At 45.1% G+C, this 21,459-nt stretch overlaps 2 protein-coding genes across 2 annotated transcripts; one reads left to right on the top strand and one right to left on the bottom strand.

Moving 5' to 3' along the window:
• The first annotated feature begins 3,146 nt into the window (after positions 1 to 3,146).
• On the top strand, positions 3,147 to 7,853 carry nfkbiab (nuclear factor of kappa light polypeptide gene enhancer in B-cells inhibitor, alpha b). Its single transcript, XM_079751830.1, has 6 exons — positions 3,147 to 3,511; positions 4,442 to 4,547; positions 5,593 to 5,803; positions 5,989 to 6,077; positions 6,607 to 6,882; positions 7,168 to 7,853. Exons 1-6 carry the CDS (start codon positions 3,252 to 3,254, stop codon positions 7,201 to 7,203), a joined length of 978 nt encoding a protein of 325 aa, XP_079607956.1. The 5' UTR covers positions 3,147 to 3,251; the 3' UTR covers positions 7,204 to 7,853.
• Positions 7,854 to 8,655: 802 nt separating this feature from the next.
• prorp (protein only RNase P catalytic subunit) lies at positions 8,656 to 21,414 on the bottom strand. The gene is made up of 10 exons (XM_079752591.1): positions 20,861 to 21,414; positions 20,420 to 20,561; positions 19,511 to 19,745; positions 17,307 to 17,602; positions 17,113 to 17,160; positions 16,733 to 16,865; positions 11,861 to 11,965; positions 10,080 to 10,228; positions 9,557 to 9,755; positions 8,656 to 8,950 (listed from the first exon to the last, which is right to left on the bottom strand). Exons 1-10 carry the CDS (start codon positions 21,192 to 21,194, stop codon positions 8,822 to 8,824), a joined length of 1,770 nt encoding a protein of 589 aa, XP_079608717.1. The 5' UTR covers positions 21,195 to 21,414; the 3' UTR covers positions 8,656 to 8,821.
• Positions 21,415 to 21,459: the final 45 nt, after the last annotated feature.

The following is a 21,459-nucleotide window of genomic DNA, read 5'->3' as shown; positions in this document are numbered from 1 at the left end:
TAGTGATCACATCGCTGGGGTTTCTAATTAGTGGTATCCTCGGTGGCTATTCAGCCATTCCTTACTACATTTATGGTAGGAATCATTTTGGTGTGTGTGTGTGTGTGTTTTCAGGGGGGAGGGGGGGTATTCACACACAGCCCCTCCCCTTAGAAGCTGCTGATGCTGATAAGAGAGATGGGGGGGAAAGGGGGGGATCATCTATGTCTTTTCCCCGAGGGAGATGGCCAGCTTCTGTATACGCTGTCCAAGTGCTCTCAGGCGGGCCGGGGCCAATCCGCCGGGGTCGGCCTGGCGTCGCTGCTTGGAAATCAATCAGGAGGGAGGAACAGCGTGAGAACCGCGGGGGCCCCTGCCGATGTCCACAGCCGCCAACAGACGTGTATACCGAGCCGGGTGGGAGCGTTATGTTGGCTCCTATAGCCTAAAGCGTGGCGGATGGATATGACGGCGTGAAGCGTCCCGGGTATTTAATGACATGAAAGACAGCTGCTGGGAAAAGGTCGCGTTGTATAGACACACACACAGGCGACATTTCCTAAGGCGCCATCATTTGGGGGTCTTCCGTTTGGCTTTCATAATAAATCCATGCACGTTGATTGTATCCGGATCCATTGCCCCCCGCAAGGACAATTTGGCAACATGTTATTACAAAGCATATTTTTGGTTTCCTATAGCTGAGACGTTGAAAATCGGAGGCCCCTAATTCGCATTTAACACAATATAGGGCCTGCAGATTTCTCCTTTAAGCCCTTGCCTTTATTGAGCTCTCGTTAACGTTAAGTGCAGGCATTGAGTGATAATAATAATAATAATAATAATAATAATAATAATAATAATAATAATAATATTAATAATAATAATAATAAACCAAATGATAGGCCTGTAGACGACATGAAAGGACTGGGTCCGATTCACTCGGCTGTAAAGAGAAAAGTCGCACTAGAACTATATGGAACTCAAACTATGGCTTGAAGTCTCATTTGACAGGCTAAAAGTATAGCCCAGTCGTCCAGACTGTTGTTATTCCTTTCTGTCATTCCCTCCTGTTTAGCTTATGTGTTTCGTATTATTCAACATATTTCTGCTTAATACATAACTGGCCATAAGGATCATAAATGTGTGAGGCGAGATGCTGGACGTCTCTGCCGGGTTTCGGATGAGGACGTGTTCAGCACCCAGAGAGGCGGACAGCTCCTCTGGACAGCAGAGCGTTCTCCTCCTATCGACGACACACGGGTCACAGGCATGGACCTGTCACAGCCCTACTCGATCTCCTTTGAGAATAACACTTTCTAATTTTAGCTGATTTTGAGGTTTCTTTTCATTTGAAAACGTGGTAAGCCATCCACAGGCCGTGTCGGATTTATAGGACTATAAGGAATTATACAATGCCACGTAGGTTATGTTTTATTTTGTTTTGACCTGTATAGGTACTTTATTCAATTTTAGCATTTATTTACTCTATTTTTTTTTTTTAAATAAAATTCCGGTGAAAAGCCGAAACACGATAAACTGTCCAAGTGCACTATAAGTGAAAGACTGTTGGGAGTTCTACCATCAAAATCAGTAGAATGAACGTCTGGCGCCATCTAGCGGACCAAAGTGGTAGTGGTCGTATAGGCGCACGATTTTCATTCTGCTCAGATTATACTTGGTGGTCGCCTTTATTTTACCGAATCATTTTGCTCCAAAGTGCAAAGGATCATTTTGATATACCCACAGTGTCCCCCTTCTACGACCCCGCTAGTGTGCGGCCCACCCTGCTCACCATCAGCATTCAACACACAGACCCTCACCGTCCTGAAGCGTCAGAGGCCTCCCACTAGGCGTGGTACAGACGTAATTACTCATGTGACATTATGCCTTATCACATGTGCTGTCTTTGCTTGAAGGCGGTCTTGTAGGCGGTGAGCAGATTGGAGTCGGTGGGGCGTGCTGTGTAGGCCAAACTGAAAATGTTGTTTGAGATTCTGTAGGCTAAAGTAGTTTACTTAGATTGAGAAGAATCATGCGTCGTGTTACCTATTTCCAACAACAATGAAGCGAAGGCCACACACACACACACACACACACACACACACACACACACACACACACGGGCACCACAGATATTACAGAATTGGAATAGGAATTGAAATAGTCACATAGACTACAAACATTTTCTATCTTTCACACCACATTGACAGAACGCATTTTACAAATGGAGTATAGCTCTTATCATCATGATTGTGCACATATTCTAGATACCGTTCCTAATAATGGATACAACCCAAGAAGGAGTGGGTAACTGGTTGAACTGGTCTCACAGAAGAACACAGAAAAAATCCCTGGACTTTCCTTCCTGCTATATTTGCATGTCTACATTTCTACAATGTGATGAGTCACAATGTGAATCATTACATTTTTTTTAACAAAGTCATGCGTAATTTGATTGATATGGAGATAACGGGAATTTTAAGGGAAGTTAACAATCTCAATCTAGTCATGATAGTAATCCCATACCTTGTTGTGAAACTGCATGCAGGCTACATTGCAAAAAATGCGGTGACACAATTCAGCTCTTATGTTTCATGCACCAATTTCCTTTAGATGCATATTCTAATTATCATCACTTTCTTCATCCCCATTATGATTATTCATTAAAAATACTTAAGAATGACTTTCAATAAGCCTTAAACATTGAAAGACTCATAATCTTCAGTTATATCCTCCTTAGTAGGCTATGATGGGGAAAAGATAAACGTTTTTCTTTGGTCACACCAAAGAAAATTGCCTGAAGGGAATAACCGGACCTTTGAACCGTGAAACGTGCCAGCAAATCAATCCAACTTTTCATCGTTTTTTAACTTAAGCAGCCTCATATCTATCTCTCAATGTGTATCTCAGTAGAAATCCCCTCTTGGACAGTGTTGCCAGATTGCGCCAGATCCCCCGCTCAATTTGGCAACCATGGCTGCCAGATTGGATGGGAAATCTGTCCCAATCTGGCAACGTTTCTCTTGGAGACAGCAGTCTGTACGCCGTGTTATTATAAGTGACAGCTTTCTGGAAATCCCCTCGATGCTTTAGCTCCGCCCCTGTGTCTAACCAGCACACACACACACACACACACACACACACACACACACACACACACACACACACACACGCACACACAGCGGCAGCAGCAGGGCATTTCCAGACTGGCTGACTCAAAACTCCAGTAGGATCTAAAACGAACAGCAGCCTCATCGTGTAAAGCCCTCACTATGGACCTGGACCGAGACCGCGTCTTCAACCAAATGGACTACAACGGGGGGGATGCAAAAGAAGTCAAGTCGGGAGTGGGGACGACGGAGGATCGGCTGGACAGCGGTCTAGACTCGCTGAAGGACGAGGAGTACCAGGCGGTGACGGCCGAGCTCACCCAGCTACGGGTCGAGTGCTCGCGGCCGCAGCAGAAACAACCGACTTCGGTCACCGGAGATGAACACAAATGGAGAGAGCAGATCACGGAGGACGGAGACACGTAAGTGTACTAAACTAATACGATCTCGCTTCGTAGTGTGGCTATTGAATAGTCCCCGGGTCTGACTATGCCTAGAGTTGCACTAGCAATAGCAGGCCTTGGATGGTAATATGATCCTTTTCCTGTTCCGAATAATATCCTCCTCCGCCTTGTCATGATACAAAGTACTGGGCTTATAGTAGGAATGGTTTATTCACAATGGCCTTCTGAACTTCTGTGACGGGGTTAACAATGGCAGGAACTCTTACGGATTTTTAAAAATATATTTGGTTGTAGCCAGACACTGCGGAATCGGACGTAAACAAAAGACTATTATCAGAACGGAATCTACTATGGCCGCGGGTCAAACTCAGCTGCCTGGGAAAGTCCCAGGCGCGCCGCCCGCGCCGAGCAATCCAACGAACGCGCGTGCCCGACTGCATATGTAAGGAAGCAAGATAAATAAAGTGAATCTAAAAATACATGTATCCCTGAGGGATTATCAACATATCTATATTGGACTTTTATTCATTTTTGCTAATGCAGACACATCATAAGACGTACTTGGCCTATATGTTTGTTTTTTTTCACATTTTAACCTTCTTCCATTTCATCCCTTCTGCAATTTGCATAGACTCTAAACTGAAATCTAATCTACGGTGTGCACATATAAGCTTTAAATGCTTAGCAACAGCCTCCATTTGACCTTGTGCCTGACACGTTTTCTGTCCACACAGAAAACAATTGCATAGTTAATTGAAGTGCAACACTTCAGTTAGGCAGGTGACACTTTTTTACGTGAACTGCTTGTTGAGGATAGAAGAATAGGATTTTTTTTTCTTATATCCACGTTTCGTTTCATAATGATGTTACCACACATTTGCATTTCATTTTTCAAAATTGTATTCAAATTGAGCCAACATTTGACGTCTGTCCCTTTTGTCTGTGCAGGCTGCTCCACCTCTCCATCATCCACGAGGCCAAGGATTATATCAAAAACATGATAGATTCATCGAGGAACACGCACTTCCTCAACGCACAGAACATCCTGAGACAGGTGTGTGTGTCTGTGTGTGTGTGTGTATATGCTAGTGTTTGTGGGTGTGTATGTGTGTCTGTGTGGTTATCCGTCTCTGTGTGTGTAATAGTTAAATCTGCGCTATGCAAGTTGCATTAGTAATCTTAATGGCTTCAGTTGTAGCTATAGTTATAGCTTTATCATTTTCTGAGGACAGTAACTATTCTCAGATTGTCCCATGGTGGTGGCAAAAATGGACCAAAATGAAATGGACCTTCTTGAGAAACATTATGGTCGGGATATATTTTAATGGAATAAAAAGCTGCAGTAGGTAAAGTGACATGTGCATTTTTAAATAGCTGCGGTAGGAAAATGACATATGGGCTTGTTTAAATAGCTGCAGTAGAAAAGGGACATAGTGCAACTTTAAATAGGTGTAGTAGAAAAGTGACCTAGTGCAGCTTTAAATAGCTGAAGTAGTAAGGTGACATACTGCAGGTTTAAATAGCTGAAGTAGTAAGGTGACAGTGCAGGTTTAAATAGCTGCAGTAGTAAGGTGACATAATGCAGGTTTAAATAACCGCAGTAGTAAGGTGACATACTGCAGGTTTAAATAACCGCAGAAGTAAGGTGACATACTGCAGGTTTAAATAACCGCAGCAGTAAGGTGACATAGTGCAGGTTTAAATAACCGCAGCAGTAAGGTGACATAGTGCAGGTTTAAAAAACCGCAGAAGTAAGGTGACATACTGCAGGTTTAAATAACCGCAGCAGTAAGGTGACATAGTGCAGGTTTAAATAACCGCAGCAGTAAGGTGACATAGTGCAGGTTTAAAAAACCGCAGTAGTAAGGTGACATACTGCCGGTTTAAATAACCGCAGCAATAAGGTGACATAGGGCAGGTTTAAATAACCGCAGCAGTAAGGTGACATAGGGCAGGTTTAAAAAGCTGCACCAGTAAGGTGACATAGAGCAGGTTTAAAAAGCTGCACCAGTAAGGTGATAGAGTGCAGGTTTAAAGCTGCAGTAGGAAGGTTTCAGAGTGCAGGTTTTAAAGCTGCGTTTCTCTCTTTGAACCTCCAGACTCCCCTCCACCTAGCGGTGATCACAGGCCAAGCCGACGTGTGTGAGCGGCTCCTGTTGGCGGGCGCCGACCCCACGGTGGTGGACGACAGAGGGGACACGCCCCTTCACATCGCCTGTCGCGGTGGCAACCTGCTTTGCTTCAGCGTCCTCACACAGAACTGTCCGTCGGAGCAGTTACGAAAGGTCATTTCCACCTGCAACTACAAGGGTACGCGTTGTAACTGTTTTATTTTTTCTCTGACGTTCTGCCCAGCACATTGACTTCAGCCTGTATTTGTGGGTCTACACTCTAGTAGTACAATCAGCTTATCCAGAGGAAGAAACTTTTCAATCATACCCTTTTCAAAATGTAACAGCACTAATTGCAATTCTGTATGCGTTTTTTCCCTGCAGGTCTGAATTGCCTCCACCTTACCTGTGTTCATGGTTTCCTCTCATTGGTGGAGAGCTTTGTGGCGCTAGGGGCCGACATTAACGCGCAGGTAACCCAATTAACCCAAATGTATATTAATCTGTTCATTTTTTGGGGGGGTTAACCTGTAGTTGCCACTAGCACACACACACTACCATTCAAAAGTTTGGGGTCACTTGAATTCTCCTTATTTTTTAAACAAAAGCACTGTTTTTTCAATGAAGATAACATTAAATGAATCAGAAATATAGTCTAGACATTGTTAATGTGGTAAATGACTATTCTAGCTGGAAACTGCAGATTTTTTATGGAATATCTAGGTGCACAGAGGCCCGTTTCTAGCAACCATCACTCCTGTGTTCTAATGGTACATTGTTTAGCATTGTTTAGGCAAATTTTCTAATCTAATGATTAGAAAACCCTTGTGCAATTACTTTAGCACAGCTGAAAACTGTTGAACAGGGTGGGTTCTCATGGAAAATGTGAAATTGTTTGGGTGACCCCAAACCTTTGAACGGTAGCGTACATACTCCAACGGTAAACAGCGCCCTTCTCTGTTGATGGTGTACTAATACAACACCGCCCGTCTCTCTCAACAGGAGCAGTGCAACGGTCGCAGCGCTTTGCATCTTGCCGTGGACCTTCAGAACCTCTCATTGGTCAGGCTGCTGCTGAGGGGCGGGGCCGACCCCAACCACGTCTCCTACGGAGGCTTCTCTCCCTTCCATCTGACCTACGGTCGCCACGACGACGACATCCGGAACGCCCTGTTCCCGCTGACAGATCCGTCGCTCCGGGAGTTGCCCGACAGCGAGCCGGAGGACAGCGAGGATGAGGGCGAGAAGGAGGAGGAGGACGGACAGACGGACGAGGAGGTGGGTGGAGTAGATGATAGAATGACTGATGACTGTGGAGAAGTTAGCTGTCTGCTCATACTGACGCCGGCCCGCCCCACGATAAAGTATTAAAAAAGATGAGAATGTGAAGACAGACAATTTTTATAATAGATAAAATAACTGGAAAAATTGGTTTTATGTTTTGATGTCAGATCATTATAATATTTATTGATTTACGGAGCACACAGTAGTTCTTCAACAGAGGTCACTGACCAATAGACCGGGGTCGCTAACCGTTCTTCCAATCCGTTGTTCTCTCTCTAGGTGAGCTACGATGACATCCAGTGGAACGGACATTAACCAGAACCCAGCAGAGACACGCAGGAAGCCGCCAACTAGGCAGTAGGAGGAGGAGACGCCATGAAGAAGACGGTGACGATGATTACAATGAGAGACTAAACACCACCGGTCACATCGCATTCACTTCCCCCGACCCCCTGCTGACGTGATGGCCGAGAGGGGGGCTTGAGCGATGGACTACGCACCCCCACCGGAGAGGTTCTCCACAGACTAGATGATCGGCAGTCAGGGGACCTGGCGATAGGACAGACGGACGAACTCATCAACAAACACATTGACGGGTTGTGGAGGACGGCTAGGGTCTCCCGACACGCAGTGAGGGTCTGAATGAAGACGTACTACATGTCGACCGAACGGGGAGGGGGTATTTTGTTCTGCCATAAGTGGATTGCTCACATAACACATTTAAAGTTTGCACACTTGGGTGTGTGGGGGGGAGGGTGAATAGAACAACCAAAATCACTTAGCATAAGTCCACACAAAGTATGTAACGGCAACAACCATGTTGTACGATATTGTAAATGGCTGTGTATACAAAGATGTATTTTTTAACGGAAGCTGTGAAGGTGTACAGTCGAGCAGGTTGTAAATGTCATGCAACGGAACAGTCCAGCACACCACGGTAAATTAAACACATGTATTTAACTCAAGCTTTACGCGTGCTGTGTCCTTTTTCTTTTAACGCGTGTCTGGCAGGTTTTTGTGTCAGGGCATGAACAGGGGCTGTATCAGGGTTTCCATCAACGGAAAAATGTGCCCTCGTGACCGGTTTTGGCCAGCTGACAGTTCTTCTGTCAGTGATGTTTTTTTCCCTTGGATTTAAATAACAGAAAAGTTTGGTATTGGTGCTAGTTCCCCTATTCCTCATCTTTCAAGTAAATGTACGGAAAGTACTCTGGCCAGGGTGTGAGTCTAGAGAGAACATATAAGGTAGCCATTCGTAGGGAGTCACGCACATTCCGCAAATTGAATGAGGAAGTACATCGGAGGGGAGGGGAGGGGTGGGGTGGGCCTGAGCAACAGGAAATTCCCAAAACAAAAGCATTCGGCTGTTCCCTGCTGCCTGTCCGCCTCATGGGGCTGGGGCGGGGGGGGGCTCAATCCCGTGTGTGCGTGTGCGAGTTAGATGTTACACAACTTAATTGCCTTAAAATAAAATTGCACCTAAAAATTGTAATAATGGTATTCGCGCCGACAAGCTTGAACCAAATAAGGATTTGAAAATTGATAGACGCAGGATTTTATATTTGCTTTAGCAGATGTAGCAACGTTAATCTTGCTAAGCAGCAATGAAACAAAAAAGTTAATGTAAATATTAGAAACTATTGTCTTGTATATTCTTGTTGGGCATTTTTGTCACCAATATCAAACTAGTATTCTATCATGGTTAAACTCAAATTCGTTGCTACAGTTAAGATAAAGGTATTATAAATAAAATAATGTCAACATGGCAGAATTGTTCATTTTATTTACATATTAAGGGTAAACATCAGAATACTGTGTAAACACCTCCGTCAGTTACAAAGGAAAACGGAAAAAAAGGACCAGCCAAATCAAATGGAGAACACGATAAGACTGAACAACACGGTGGTGGACGGAGGTGTCGGTCCAGATCCCTTCAGTGCTTGTTGGTCAGACACAGCCAACTCTGCGGCACTTCGTAGCTGCTCCTGTCTACAGAGTCATCGTACGGGACGTGCCACGAGCCCCCAGTGCTCTGGACTATGGTGTCATAGGGTGAAATCATCTGAAACACAGATTCAACTCACACATTATCCATCTCGGCACACCGTGTCATTCGTGCAATCGGCTGTAAAAATATTATGCAACACTTGTTTTCCAAACACTTTATACTGTTCAATCATTATTTCCCTAGACTTCATCATACATACAGCACATATCCGAAGCATACACTCCATTTTAGTCGAGTTCTTTTACACGACCCTCTCTTCTCCCCCCCCCCCCCCCACATCATCTAAACTTCTCACCTGAAAGAGCCCCCTCCCCTCCTTTCCCCTCCATCTCTCCTCCCTCTTTCCCCTCTCATCTCTTCCTGCCCTCACTTCCCCTGCTCTTCTCAGCCTACATCTCTCCTCTCAACTCCTCCATCCCGTCCCTCATCCACCTCCTTTTCCTCTCATCTCCTCCTGCTCTCTCTAAATCCTTCAAACCTCTCACCTCCTTCCCTAACCTCATTCTTTCCCCTCATCTCCTTCTCTCCTCTCAACTTCTCTGCCCCCCCCCCCCCCACTCTGCTCTCTCACCATCTCCTCTGCTCTCCTCCGTCCCGCCCCTCCTCCTATGACCTCCCCTCCTCCCTCTCTCTCGTGGCCTCCTCCTCCCGTCCCCTCACCTGGAAGCCCACCCGCCGGCCCTCGGCGACGGTGCCGTGGATGACCAGCTGGTGCCCGCGCTGCCACTTGAAGAAGAGCCTCCTAGTGAGGGCGTCGGGGAGGCAGGCCTTGTGGTCGCGCATCAGGTCGCGGCTCAGGAAGCGGCAGTGGTTCCCAGAATGCAGCGCGGCGTACAGCAGGAAGGGGTCGTCCTCCGAGCTGGCGGTTGACGTAAGACATGAGGAGCACACAGGAGCTCGTTGGGTGGTTTACATCAATGAAAGTACTACACAGGGTACTACCCTTTGTGTACGACCAGGTGTGAGTGTGATAAGCCATTACAAGCCGTTTTACGGACACCACAAGTGGGCATGTCCACCTAGACGTAGAATGGATATATGAGCAACATTTGCTACAGTCCACTGGGTAGGCTGGTAGACTGATTGGATCCACCAATTTTGAAGGATCATTTAAAAGTGAGCAGAAAGCGCTATGCGTCAGTTATGGCGCCTCAAGAGGTTTATGGAGTAGCCGTGTGCCTACGTGTTCTCGGTGAAGAAGCAGTGGGCCTTCTTCTGGATGAGGCCCATGTCGCGGCGGTCCCAGGGGGCCGAGGGCCGCAGCATGTGTTTCCTCCCCAGCACCAGGGTGGTCCGACCCTGCCGCTCCAGCTCACACACCACCGCCAGCAGCTGGACCCCGCAGGAGACAGGACCACAAACACACCAGTCAACGCCACACATCTGACCCACAGCCAAACCTCTTTAGCTAACTCATAGACACGCTGAACTCAACGAGCTCATCCAGGGACGGAACCAACCATTACTTTTATTGTTTGGGAATTAATTGACCGTCAAGTGAAATGACTTAATCGCTAATGATTCATTTTAGCACTGTTCAGATCATTTAAAAAGACGCTACCGACAGTTGTGTGGTATCTTTGTGTGTATGGCAACAGTAAAACAGACCAAAATAAAAATATCTGAAACTTCACATTTGCATCATTAAACAGATAAGATGATGGCATCGAATAAAATACTTATGTAAGTCTTGCAAAACCCATCAAAATGGGACAAGATATGAAATTAAAACAACACTGAAGACTGGTCTTTAGCAAACATCTCCAGAGACTCCACTGATAAATGGTCCCCTTGTGGTAACTTCCGTGTTGCTGTGGGGCAACTGACCAGGGACTTGACAAAGCTATTTACAATAAACATTAGACAGGGAAAGACATTTGTTCATCTCTTCCTTCTCAATTGTGTGTGTTTGTGTGTATGAGTCATCGTGCAATTTACAGAAAAGTCCCTACATTGACTGGAAATACTGGATTAGGAAAAAGAAGAAGGCACATAGAATTTGAATAACAAGTGTCCTGTTGCAATTGAACAAAGACTTGTTCCGTATCATAATTGATTTGGGAACATCTTTTTTCTGACACATAGGGGCAGATTTGCGTGTGAGGCAATATGCATGCTCAGGAAATCATGTTCTGCCCAAGATTACAATATTTTGATTTGCATTGTACTTCAAAGACACAACAATAACATTAACTGAGAGGCAGTTCCTCTCAAAAGTGGATGAGCAGGAAACTTGTTTTTGTTGAGCTACATGAATTCTGCAGCTGAATCTTTGGAAGTTTGTCCAATTTAAGACTGATATTAAGACCCTAATACTCAATTAACCATTGGTCCATTAGAAGAGTCTTAGTTGGCTAAGTTTTCATTAGTGGAGCAAAGAGTAAAACAATTATAATAATCAACACAACCAACACACATGGGGGGGCTCATACTGCATGCCAATGAAGGTTTACCTTCCGGACATTAACACTAACCGCTCCCGGGATGAACTCCATACAGCCATTTCAATACATTGGTTTTGCCAACGGTTAATTTATATCGCAATTTATTGCTTTTAATAAAGTTGTGTGCAGTTGTATGGTAGTGATGATTAGTGGACTAAGGACTTTAAATGACGACTGAGCGTCGACTAAGAAAATCTTTAGTCAGGGGCATCCTAGTTTGAGTTAAAGTTATACAAACCTTATCAGGAAAGTGCAAGATTGTCCACACATTGCATGAGTGACCTAATAGGTGATGTTTGCAGGATATTGGCATTTCCCTTTGAGTCCAACTCCAGCAAATCATTGACCGTATAAGTGTGTGTGTGTGTTTCAAGCAAAATGTGACCAACAAAAAAAAACTAAAACCAGAACACACATGCAAGAATATGTGTGTGTGTTATAAAACCAGGCACAAAGGAAAAGTATTTGTGCATCTGTTTCTGCAAATGTTCCTTTCCCATGTGCGATTGTGTGTTTGTACCATTTCAGACTGCCTTCCCTTGACGATGTTTGCGACATTCAGACCATCCACGACCACGTCAAAAACCGGTTTCCTCTTCACAAAGGCTTTGAAGCTCTCCAGCTCCTAGACACCAGCAGAAGGTCACAGAGGAAAGAGGTTCACACTGCAGTCAAATCTGATGTTGTTGGCAAACAACATGGTTTAAAAGCTTAAAGTTGAGGGGGAACCAGGGGAGAGAGGAGCAGACCGACACGCATGGCCACACACACCTGTTGACATCAAGACAGGTCTGAGCTCTGTGTGTGCAATGAGTGCGTTTGTAGTTTCAGGCCCCCCCAAAAAAACACCCAAAAAATGAAATGAGGAAGACAGGTGGGGGGGTGGGAGACAAGGACAACAAGATAGAAGGGCAGAGACGAGACATGATGAGAAGGACAAATAGAGAGACATAGAGCGGAAGATAGAGAGTGATAGTGAGTAAATCCAGTGTAATTATCCAGGGACTTTCCAGGGCTGATATGTGAAACTACCTCATTGTGCTACTGGGGATTATGTGACTGCTTAAGACACAAAGACGCATGCGTGTCAGACAGCGCATACACACACACACACACACACGCACGCACGCACGCACGCACACACACACACACACACACACACACACACACACACACACACACACACACACACACACACACACACACACACACACACACACACACACACACACACAAATGCCTACTGTACAAACATAACAAACAAACAAAATCCAGCTCATGCTTGCATTTACAATGCAACCATAAAATGAAAATCCTACAGGCACATACACGATATTGTCTGTTATTCAAAATACCAAGTTAATATATATTCTAACTTGCTTTCTTTTCTAACTAATGGCAGATCTGCTTTTCCGCTGCATGTTATAATAACATTACAAACCGGGCTGGGTTCTTTTAGTGGTCAGTCTGGTTCACTTTCAGGCTTCCAAAAGCACTTACTTTTAAGAGCATGTCTTGTGCCCAAACCAAAATTCAAGCAACATGTCTGTTTGACCGACGTGTCAACCTGTGACACAGTGTCATTGTAGCTCATGTTTAAGCTTGGGTTAGACTGTCAATCTGCAGTTGTGTGTGTGTGTGTGTGTGTGTGTGTGTGTGTGTGTGTGTGTGTGTGTGTGTGTGTGTGTGTGTGTGTGTGTGTGTGTGTGTGTGTGTGCATGAGTTGAAAGGGTCAGGAAAGCATCCAGTCATGGTTTTGCAACAAAGAACGTAGTTAGCCTCCCCCCAAACCCATGTGTGTTCCATCACATGTGCTCCTGAAACAAATAACATGCTTTATTGTTCTCCTCACACATGTATTGCTCCCATGACTGGGGTTTCGGACGTGGATTCATGAGACTTTGGACTGGGTATCCCGCACATCGTCCATTCTGCCTGCATGGCTGTGGTGAGTTTTTTGGAGACGTTTATCACATGGAAGTTCAACGTGCTGGAAAGCCCCGTATTTTCTCGACCGGCAGTTCCATCGAGCAAAGCCACCCACCCAGCCCAGCCAAAAGAGAACGGGGGAGTGAGAGTTAGACGTGAAAGTCTGAATTTCCTTGTGCCTGTGTGTGTGTGTGTGTGTGTGTGTGTGTGTGTGTGTGTGTGTGTGTGTGTGTGTGAGAGAGAGAGTTTAAGGCCAGAGGGAGATACAAATCGAAAGAAACATTGTTTTGTTTGCTTATAATAAAAGCCATAAGTAATAGAATAAAAAAAAGAGTGAATGAGTGATTACATGAATGATTGAACACCTAGTTATTATTTAATAAATTGAAAGAAATGGGGGAAATTATTCAAATGTTCTCTTATTTATTTGTCCTACCTCTAAATAAGTTATATTTACATACAAGCTCAATCAACAGTATAACCCCTGTTGATTTTTTGTATGTAGATATAACTTATTTAGAGGTAGGACAGTCACAGAACATGAACTGTGCAAAGACAGTTGCACCAAAAGGCATGCCTTCCTCTATTTAATAAGCTAATCCAATTACTGAAGAAAGACGACATTAAGAAATCACAAATTAAAAAATATAAATAAAAATAATACAATAACCTGTTATCTTTCTGCTAAATCTTAAATACATTACATCTTTATTATTATTTTATTTATTTGTATGCACTTTTTAACCTTGCATTTCCTTTCTTTTACTTATCTATTTTATTTATTATTTCCTTGTGTGTATGAAAAGTGCTATATAAATAAGTTGCCTTGCTTAATATTAAGTCAATCCAGAGCTATCCAGATCCATTAAGCTTTCAACTCAAAAGGTCTTGGTTGAAAACTGCTCAGTATGTTTCCACGTGATAAAAGACGACACTTTAAGGGGATGCTTTAAGTATTATGGGATAAAAATATACATAGTCTGAAAGGAACGGTTGGACATGGTTCATTTAGAAAGTGATGGGTCGAAATTATGCAGTATGGTTCATTTAGAAAGTGAAACAGCGGTTTTAAAGAACGCACGTTGCATGCAAATACACCATGGTTACGAATAGAACCTCCCCGCAAGTCTGATCCGTTTTATTAACAACAAAAATATTGGGTTCCACTCTACAAGGTAGAGAAATCTGCTATCCAAAGTCCCATTGGATAAGTTTTAAGTTAGACAGTCAGCATACAGCCTAGTAAGTGGTTTATGCAACTCCGTTATGAACCCCTAGATTTCTCTTTATTGGCGCCGCCATTGCTTGAGGTTCACAACCAGCTGTAGAAATAATAAAAAAGTTTAAAAAAATAAAAACGACAAATATATCTAATCCTTTTAACGCAAACTCTCAAAATGAGTGACATTGAGGTGAACTAGCCATTGAGATTCTAATTGAAAAGAAAGCGCCTGCTTTTACATTACGAGAAAGATAGCACATTTTCCCATTGACGAACGGACATGAACTACACGTTAAGTAGCTTTTCGCTTTTACAAACAGGGGGTCACAACATGCACATGCACATGCACTTGCTCTGTCTGTCTGTCTGTCTGTCTGTCTGTCTGTCTGTCTGTCTGTCTGTCTGTCTGTCTGTCTGTCTGTCTGTCTGTCTGTCTGTCTGTCTGTCTGTCTGTCTGTCTGTCTGTCTGTCTGTCTGTCTGTCTGTCTGTCTGTCTGTCTGTCTGTCTGTCTGTCTGTCTGTCTGTCTGTCTGTCTGTCTGTCTGTCTGTCTGTCTGTCTGTCTGTCTGTCTGTCTGTCTGTCTGTCTGTCTGTCTGTCTGTCTGTCTGTCTGTCTGTCTGTCTGTCTGTCTGTCTGTCTGTCTGTCTGTCTGTCTGTCTGTCTGTCTGTCTGTCTGTCTGTCTGTCTGTCTGTCTGTCTGTCTGTCTGTCTGTCTGTCTGTCTGTCTGTCTGTCTGTCTGTCTGTCTGTCTGTCTGTCTGTCTGTCTGTCTGTCTGTCTGTCTGTCTGTCTGTCTGTCTGTCTGTCTGTCTGTCTGTCTGTCTGTCTGTCTGTCTGTCTGTCTGTCTGTCTGTCTGTCTGTCTGTCTGTCTGTCTGTCTGTCTGTCTGTCTGTCTGTCTGTCTGTCTGTCTGTCTGTCTGTCTGTCTGTCTGTCTGTCTGTCTGTCTGTCTGTCTGTCTGTCTGTCTGTCTGTCTGTCTGTCTGTCTGTCTGTCTGTCTGTCTGTCTGTCTGTCTGTCTGTCTGTCTGTCTGTCTGTCTGTCTGTCTGTCTGTCTGTCTGTCTGTCTGTCTGTCTGTCTGTCTGTCTGTCTGTCTGTCTGTCTGTCTGTCTGTCTGTCTGTCTGTCTGTCTGTCTGTCTGTCTGTCTGTCTGTCTGTCTGTCTGTCTGTCTGTCTGTCTGTCTGTCTGTCTGTCTGTCTGTCTGTCTGTCTGTCTGTCTGTCTGTCTGTCTGTCTGTCTGTCTGTCTGTCTGTCTGTCTGTCTGTCTGTCTGTCTGTCTGTCTGTCTGTCTGTCTGTCTGTCTGTCTGTCTGTCTGTCTGTCTGTCTGTCTGTCTGTCTGTCTGTCTGTCTGTCTGTCTGTCTGTCTGTCTGTCTGTCTGTCTGTCTGTCTGTCTGTCTGTCTGTCTGTCTGTCTGTCTGTCTGTCTGTCTGTCTGTCTGTCTGTCTGTCTGTCTGTCTGTCTGTCTGTCTGTCTGTCTGTCTGTCTGTCTGTCTGTCTGTCTGTCTGTCTGTCTGTCTGTCTGTCTGTCTGTCTGTCTGTCTGTCTGTCTGTCTGTCTGTCTGTCTGTCTGTCTGTCTGTCTGTCTGTCTGTCTGTCTGTCTGTCTGTCTGTCTGTCTGTCTGTCTGTCTGTCTGTCTGTCTGTCTGTCTGTCTGTCTGTCTGTCTGTCTGTCTGTCTGTCTGTCTGTCTGTCTGTCTGTCTGTCTGTCTGTCTGTCTGTCTGTCTGTCTGTCTGTCTGTCTGTCTGTCTGTCTGTCTGTCTGTCTGTCTGTCTGTCTGTCTGTCTGTCTGTCTGTCTGTCTGTCTGTCTGTCTGTCTGTCTGTCTGTCTGTCTGTCTGTCTGTCTGTCTGTCTGTCTGTCTGTCTGTCTGTCTGTCTGTCTGTCTGTCTGTCTGTCTGTCTGTCTGTCTGTCTGTCTGTCTGTCTGTCTGTCTGTCTGTCTGTCTGTCTGTCTGTCTGTCTGTCTGTCTGTCTGTCTGTCTGTCTGTCTGTCTGTCTGTCTGTCTGTCTGTCTGTCTGTCTGTCTGTCTGTCTGTCTGTCTGTCTGTCTGTCTGTCTGTCTGTCTGTCTGTCTGTCTGTCTGTCTGTCTGTCTGTCTGTCTGTCTGTCTGTCTGTCTGTCTGTCTGTCTGTCTGTCTGTCTGTCTGTCTGTCTGTCTGTCTGTCTGTCTGTCTGTCTGTCTGTCTGTCTGTCTGTCTGTCTGTCTGTCTGTCTGTCTGTCTGTCTGATTAGCAGTTACCTCGGGTGTGGTCTTCTGGAAGACATCCTTCCCCTGGATGATGTCAGCCATGACGCGGCCTTTGAGGTGCTGGTACTCCTCTGGGGTGAGCTGGATGGATTCCAACTCGGACCCACACCCCTTGCACACACCTCTGAACACAGAGACGCCACGCACACGCAAAGGATCACATGCACCCTCCTCTAACAAAACACTCACGGTAGAAAACACCTTTATAAAGTAGTTAGGTGTATATGGTGACGGTATTTAAAAAATGCTGTGGGAGATTACATACAAGAGCAAGTTAAATGTAAGGGGAAAAATTAACAAATCAACAAGGAAATTGTTTTCACTTTTCATGATATTGTGATCACATCCACATGGGAACAAATGGAACCTACTTTGGTGAGACTGTGGTCCATTCTCCTCTCCAATGGTGCCCGGGAAGGCTGTGGAAAGCAGAGACAGGAGTTGAGGGATAGTTACTAGTTCAGGTTGGTACAAGTCACAACCCCCCCCCCCCCCCGCGCCCCTATCCTGCAGAGGGTACATGCTCCAGCTGCTACATGCCCATGCCTCTCGGTCACGCCGCTACCTGTGGAACCAGGTCTTGATGGCGTCTGCGAGGTTCTGCTCGGGGTACACCTGGTTGTCCCTCATGTAGCCCAGAACGCCCAGCAATCTCTCTCCGTACTCCGCCCTGGACATGCCCCCCTCCTCCCCATGGCTGGCCCTCGCCCCTCCCTCGAACAGCGCCCGCCAGGTGTCCGGCAGCGGGGTCATGCCCTCCTCCAGGACCTCGTCGTAGAGCTGCCAGGCCGTGGCGGCGGCGCCGTGCAGCAGGGCCCCGCTGATGATGTCGCTGTAGTTGCGCGTCGACGGGGAGATGACCTGTGTGCGGAAGCGGGAGGAGAGGGGACCGGTTTGGGGGAGAAGCCACGGCTGCATGACAGTGGGTGGGTGGGTTTTTGAGCTACGCCAGCAGAGCGAATTTGACTCTGCTGTAAGACCACTTCATTTAACGTGTGCGTTCACTCCCGCGACCACGACCCGTGTCTATACCAATTTGTGGATTCTTCTTTGCCAGGGGTTGACACTTAGGTTTCAAAAGCACTTGCCCATCGGGCAAGTACAGGTCACGTTCAACTTGCCCGAATGTGATGGTCACTTGCCCAAATTATAATCAGAATCGTGAACGGGCCTCTTTTAGCCAGGCACCCGGCCTGGTTTTGGGTGGCTCAGAAAACTCATCCTAGCTCAGACTGACGCTGAATGTTAACTTCCACACATGTTGTGTTTAAAAAATAACAAACTTCTCTTTGTTTATTTATTCATCGAACGGTCACATCGTGCCATGAAGTTATTTCAGTCCACCGTTGCAACCTATTAAAGCTTATCGCCCAGTTATATGTAGACCTGCATGATTTTATGCAAATGTACATAACTAAATGTCAGAGGTAGTAGCAAAGATATGTATTTTTTAACGTTCACGTTTCTTGTAGCTCTAACTGAATAATCACAATCGCGTTTCTAGTACTGTTGTCAGTCACGATACTGGATTTTCTAACTTCGAAACTATACCTGGAGTCGAAACTATACCATTGAGTATATCTCCACAACTGCAAGGGTGATAATGTCATCTTTGTGCCAAAAGAAAGATTGTTGTGCAAGTGAAATATTCAATGGGGATAATACTTGGTTAAAGTGAATAAAGCCATGGAACACAGCATAAGTGGAAGATAACATTTCCACCTGAAATAATTATCAGTTGGTCGTTATCAGTTGGGAGCGCTGTCTTACTATGAGACACAAATAAAGGTAGATATCTTACAATTTTGATACTTGACACCTCTATTTAAAGTTCAGGGCAAATATAATCGAATGCATCAAGCCAAACACTCGCAAATACACATTTGGCACTAGATTGCGCTGAAGAACATGTTTTCTGATTGAAGGCAATTTACCTTTTTCTTAGGTAAATTGCCTTCTCTTAGTCATTGATTGTAAACACCATGTTTAGTTGCAAAATTTGGCCCAGACACTGGATTATCTGTTTATGGTGGTTTTATGTGATCAGAATCAACTTTGTGGACAAAAATCACAAAGGTAAAACTTTATTTTTGGTTGTTAAAAGAAAAGGGGACGTTTCTTCTTAAGTTGTTATTTGCAAGTTTTAGTCACAGAATGATATGGTTTGGACTGTTGGAATAAGTGGAGGCTCAGCTTTCATATAATCTATAGTTTGTGAGGGTCCAATTTCGTGAAAAAGATCGCTATAGCTGTGCATGTGCACAGTTAAGAAACCCAAAACCGTGTTCTTGCATATGACTTTCCTTGGTAATTTGCCTCAATCCAATGTACTTCCAAACCGCTTCTATTTTTTGTGATTTTGCAGAACAAAAGGTTGTTCTGCAGTTTCTAAAAACACTTGAATAAATAGCCTTTATATTAACATCCACCCAAAATCCACTTGCCCATTCGGGCAATCAGAAATCAATCTCAACTTGCCCAAATATTACTTTTAGTTGCCTCGGGCAAGCGGGCAACCGTTAATGTCGAGGCCTGTTTGCCCTGCTTTTTTTTTTTTATTATTATCCAGAATATTTCATTAATACAAAAAGATATACCATTAGTAATCCTCACATCTTTTCACTTATACTGGGCATTCGTGTCATGGACAATTCGACCCCCAACAGGGACTAATTACACAATTATGCCTGTGTGTGCGTGGGCGTGCGCGTGCATGTGTGCTTGTGACCCTAAATCGAGGACACATTGCTCAGCATCAGGGCAGCTAACCTTCTTCATGTCCCTCAGGATGGGCAGGGCCTCTCTCCAGCTCTGCGTGCGGCTGAAGGCCTTGATGAAGAGGCTGGAGGCCCCCGTCTCCAGCGCCGGGAAGGCCCCCCGCATGATCTGGTAGCAGTCCAGGGCCTCTGCGTCGTGCCCCCTCTTCACACACAGTGTCAGGTACTGCAGCAGCAGCTGGTAGGACATCGTGCCCGTCTCCAAGGCCACAAAGGTCAACAGGGACCTTTAGGGTAAATGAGGAAGAGGAGGATCCTGAATAGACTCGGTGGTGGAGGTTGTCCCTTTCAAAAGATCCATGGATCCATGTGTGTAAATAAGACACACATTGATCATTTATATCGCGCCCATTTACTAAATGCTTAAAAGATGGCTTTAGGTGTGATTTGATAGGTGTAAAGAGAGAGCAAGAATTTAAATTAAACAACACAAACAAAGCCCCCTCCCTGATACATTTCTGTGCCATTGGGCAGTGTGTCAATTACGCACCTGTGATTGACAGGCAAGACGGATCCTCCAAACCACTCACAGAAGAAATGCCCATATTGGCCTAGAATCTAAATGTGCTCATGCAGAGGCAGGCCCAGTCCAGTTCAAACAGATATTCTCACAGTGCACTTCACGCACTACTAGCTGGATGGATGGCTGTGCCAAATTACTTTTGATTAAGTTACATAATTTGAGTGTATTCTACAGCACCTTCAAGGTTCAAGCGCTGAAGAAATTGGTCAGACCCGTGTCCTGTATGCACTGAGGCTGTCCTAACTAACCATGGCAATCATACAACTGAAACTCTAACCATTCTTCATCAAGCTCTATCTGAGTTCAACAACAATAGCATGTTGATATTAGGAAAGATAATGGGACACACACACACAAACAGACACACTACCGACTCACTTGGCGATGTCTAGCTCTGCCCCGGTCTTCAACAGTAACGTCATCATATGCACGTCAAAGCGCTCCGGACTGCACGGCGCCTCCTCCAGCTGCTTCTTCCACTCGGTGGGGGAGAGGGGTCGATCAGGGGCCACCAGTCCATCTGGACAAACCAAACACTTGTGTTGTACGATTCGTTTCATACATCCGATTAACCAATTATCTGAAGGACTTTGTGTTTAATGTGTAGGCAATAATAAACACAGTAAATGCCCAATGTTGTGTGTTCAGCATTTCATCTACAAAAATCACATTCCATACGATATATTTGGAAGAATTGTGGATGGATATTGGAAAAGTGTGTTGTTGAATTGTATTTCAGTCAGTAGTTGGCTTTTATGCCACATGACTTCTGTGATGCTGATGAGATCTTAGAGCTCCCTCTCAGGTAGCTTTTTCTACCTGTTTTGAATCCTCTTCTTCTGGGCTGGTCCCCCGCCGCATCCTCCTGCTCTAGGGATGCAAGAGCAGTCTTTCTCTTCAGCATCTCTGTTGTCCTCTTAGCGTTACCAGCAGCGAACACCGACGTTGGGAAGGAAGGCATCTGTCTTACCTTGAAGCTTTCTGTTTGTCTGATAGTTGTATCAGTTTTCCTGGGGGGGCTTTTTCGTTCCCCAGGGTTAATGCCTTTAGTGCACATAGTTCGTGCACACATTTTCCCCTGATGAATTATCCCTGAACTATGGCTAAGACCATAAAGGCACAATCTTGCTTGGAATAAGAACGTAGCACCCATCTTCAGATGTCCAACCTTAAGGCCAGCTACCTTATTTCTGAACTGAACTGCAAGCTTTGACACACTCACAGTATTGACCTGTCAAAACCTATGGTCGTCCCGCACATCACTTGAAAACGACGAGTATAATTATGTCATGTCCAGAAGATACGTGTCGATTGTCCTCCGTTATGCCATTGCCAACCAGCATGTCCTCTTGCGATCCAAGTTCATGCGCTAATTCATTATTCTCCCAACTTAACTTGACATGAGTTTTCGTCGCACG

The sequence above is a fragment of the Pollachius pollachius genome (genome assembly GCF_949987615.1).
Source record: "Pollachius pollachius genome assembly, chromosome: 15".
NCBI lineage: Eukaryota > Metazoa > Chordata > Actinopteri > Gadiformes > Gadidae > Pollachius > Pollachius pollachius.
The sequence above is the reverse complement of the archived record's forward strand: the minus strand, read 5'-3'. Positions and strand labels throughout refer to the sequence as shown.

Excerpts from the sequence above, each read along its gene's own strand:
- nfkbiab (XM_079751830.1), top strand. The coding sequence starts at position 3,252 with ATGGACCTGGACCGAGACCGCGTCTTCAACCAAATGGACTACAACGGG. Across the intron at positions 3,512-4,441 it reads ATCACGGAGGACGGAGACAC|GCTGCTCCACCTCTCCATCA; the intron begins GTAAGTGTACTA and ends TTGTCTGTGCAG. Across the intron at positions 6,078-6,606 it reads GGGCCGACATTAACGCGCAG|GAGCAGTGCAACGGTCGCAG; the intron begins GTAACCCAATTA and ends CTCTCTCAACAG.
- prorp (XM_079752591.1), bottom strand. The coding sequence starts at position 21,194 with ATGGGTGCTACGTTCTTATTCCAAGCAAGATTGTGCCTTTATGGTCTT. Across the intron at positions 17,161-17,306 it reads ATCAAGACCTGGTTCCACAG|CCTTCCCGGGCACCATTGGA; the intron begins GTAGCGGCGTGA and ends TGCTTTCCACAG. Across the intron at positions 10,229-11,860 it reads AGGGAAGGCAGTCTGAAATG|CTGCTGGCGGTGGTGTGTGA; the intron begins GTACAAACACAC and ends TGCGGGGTCCAG.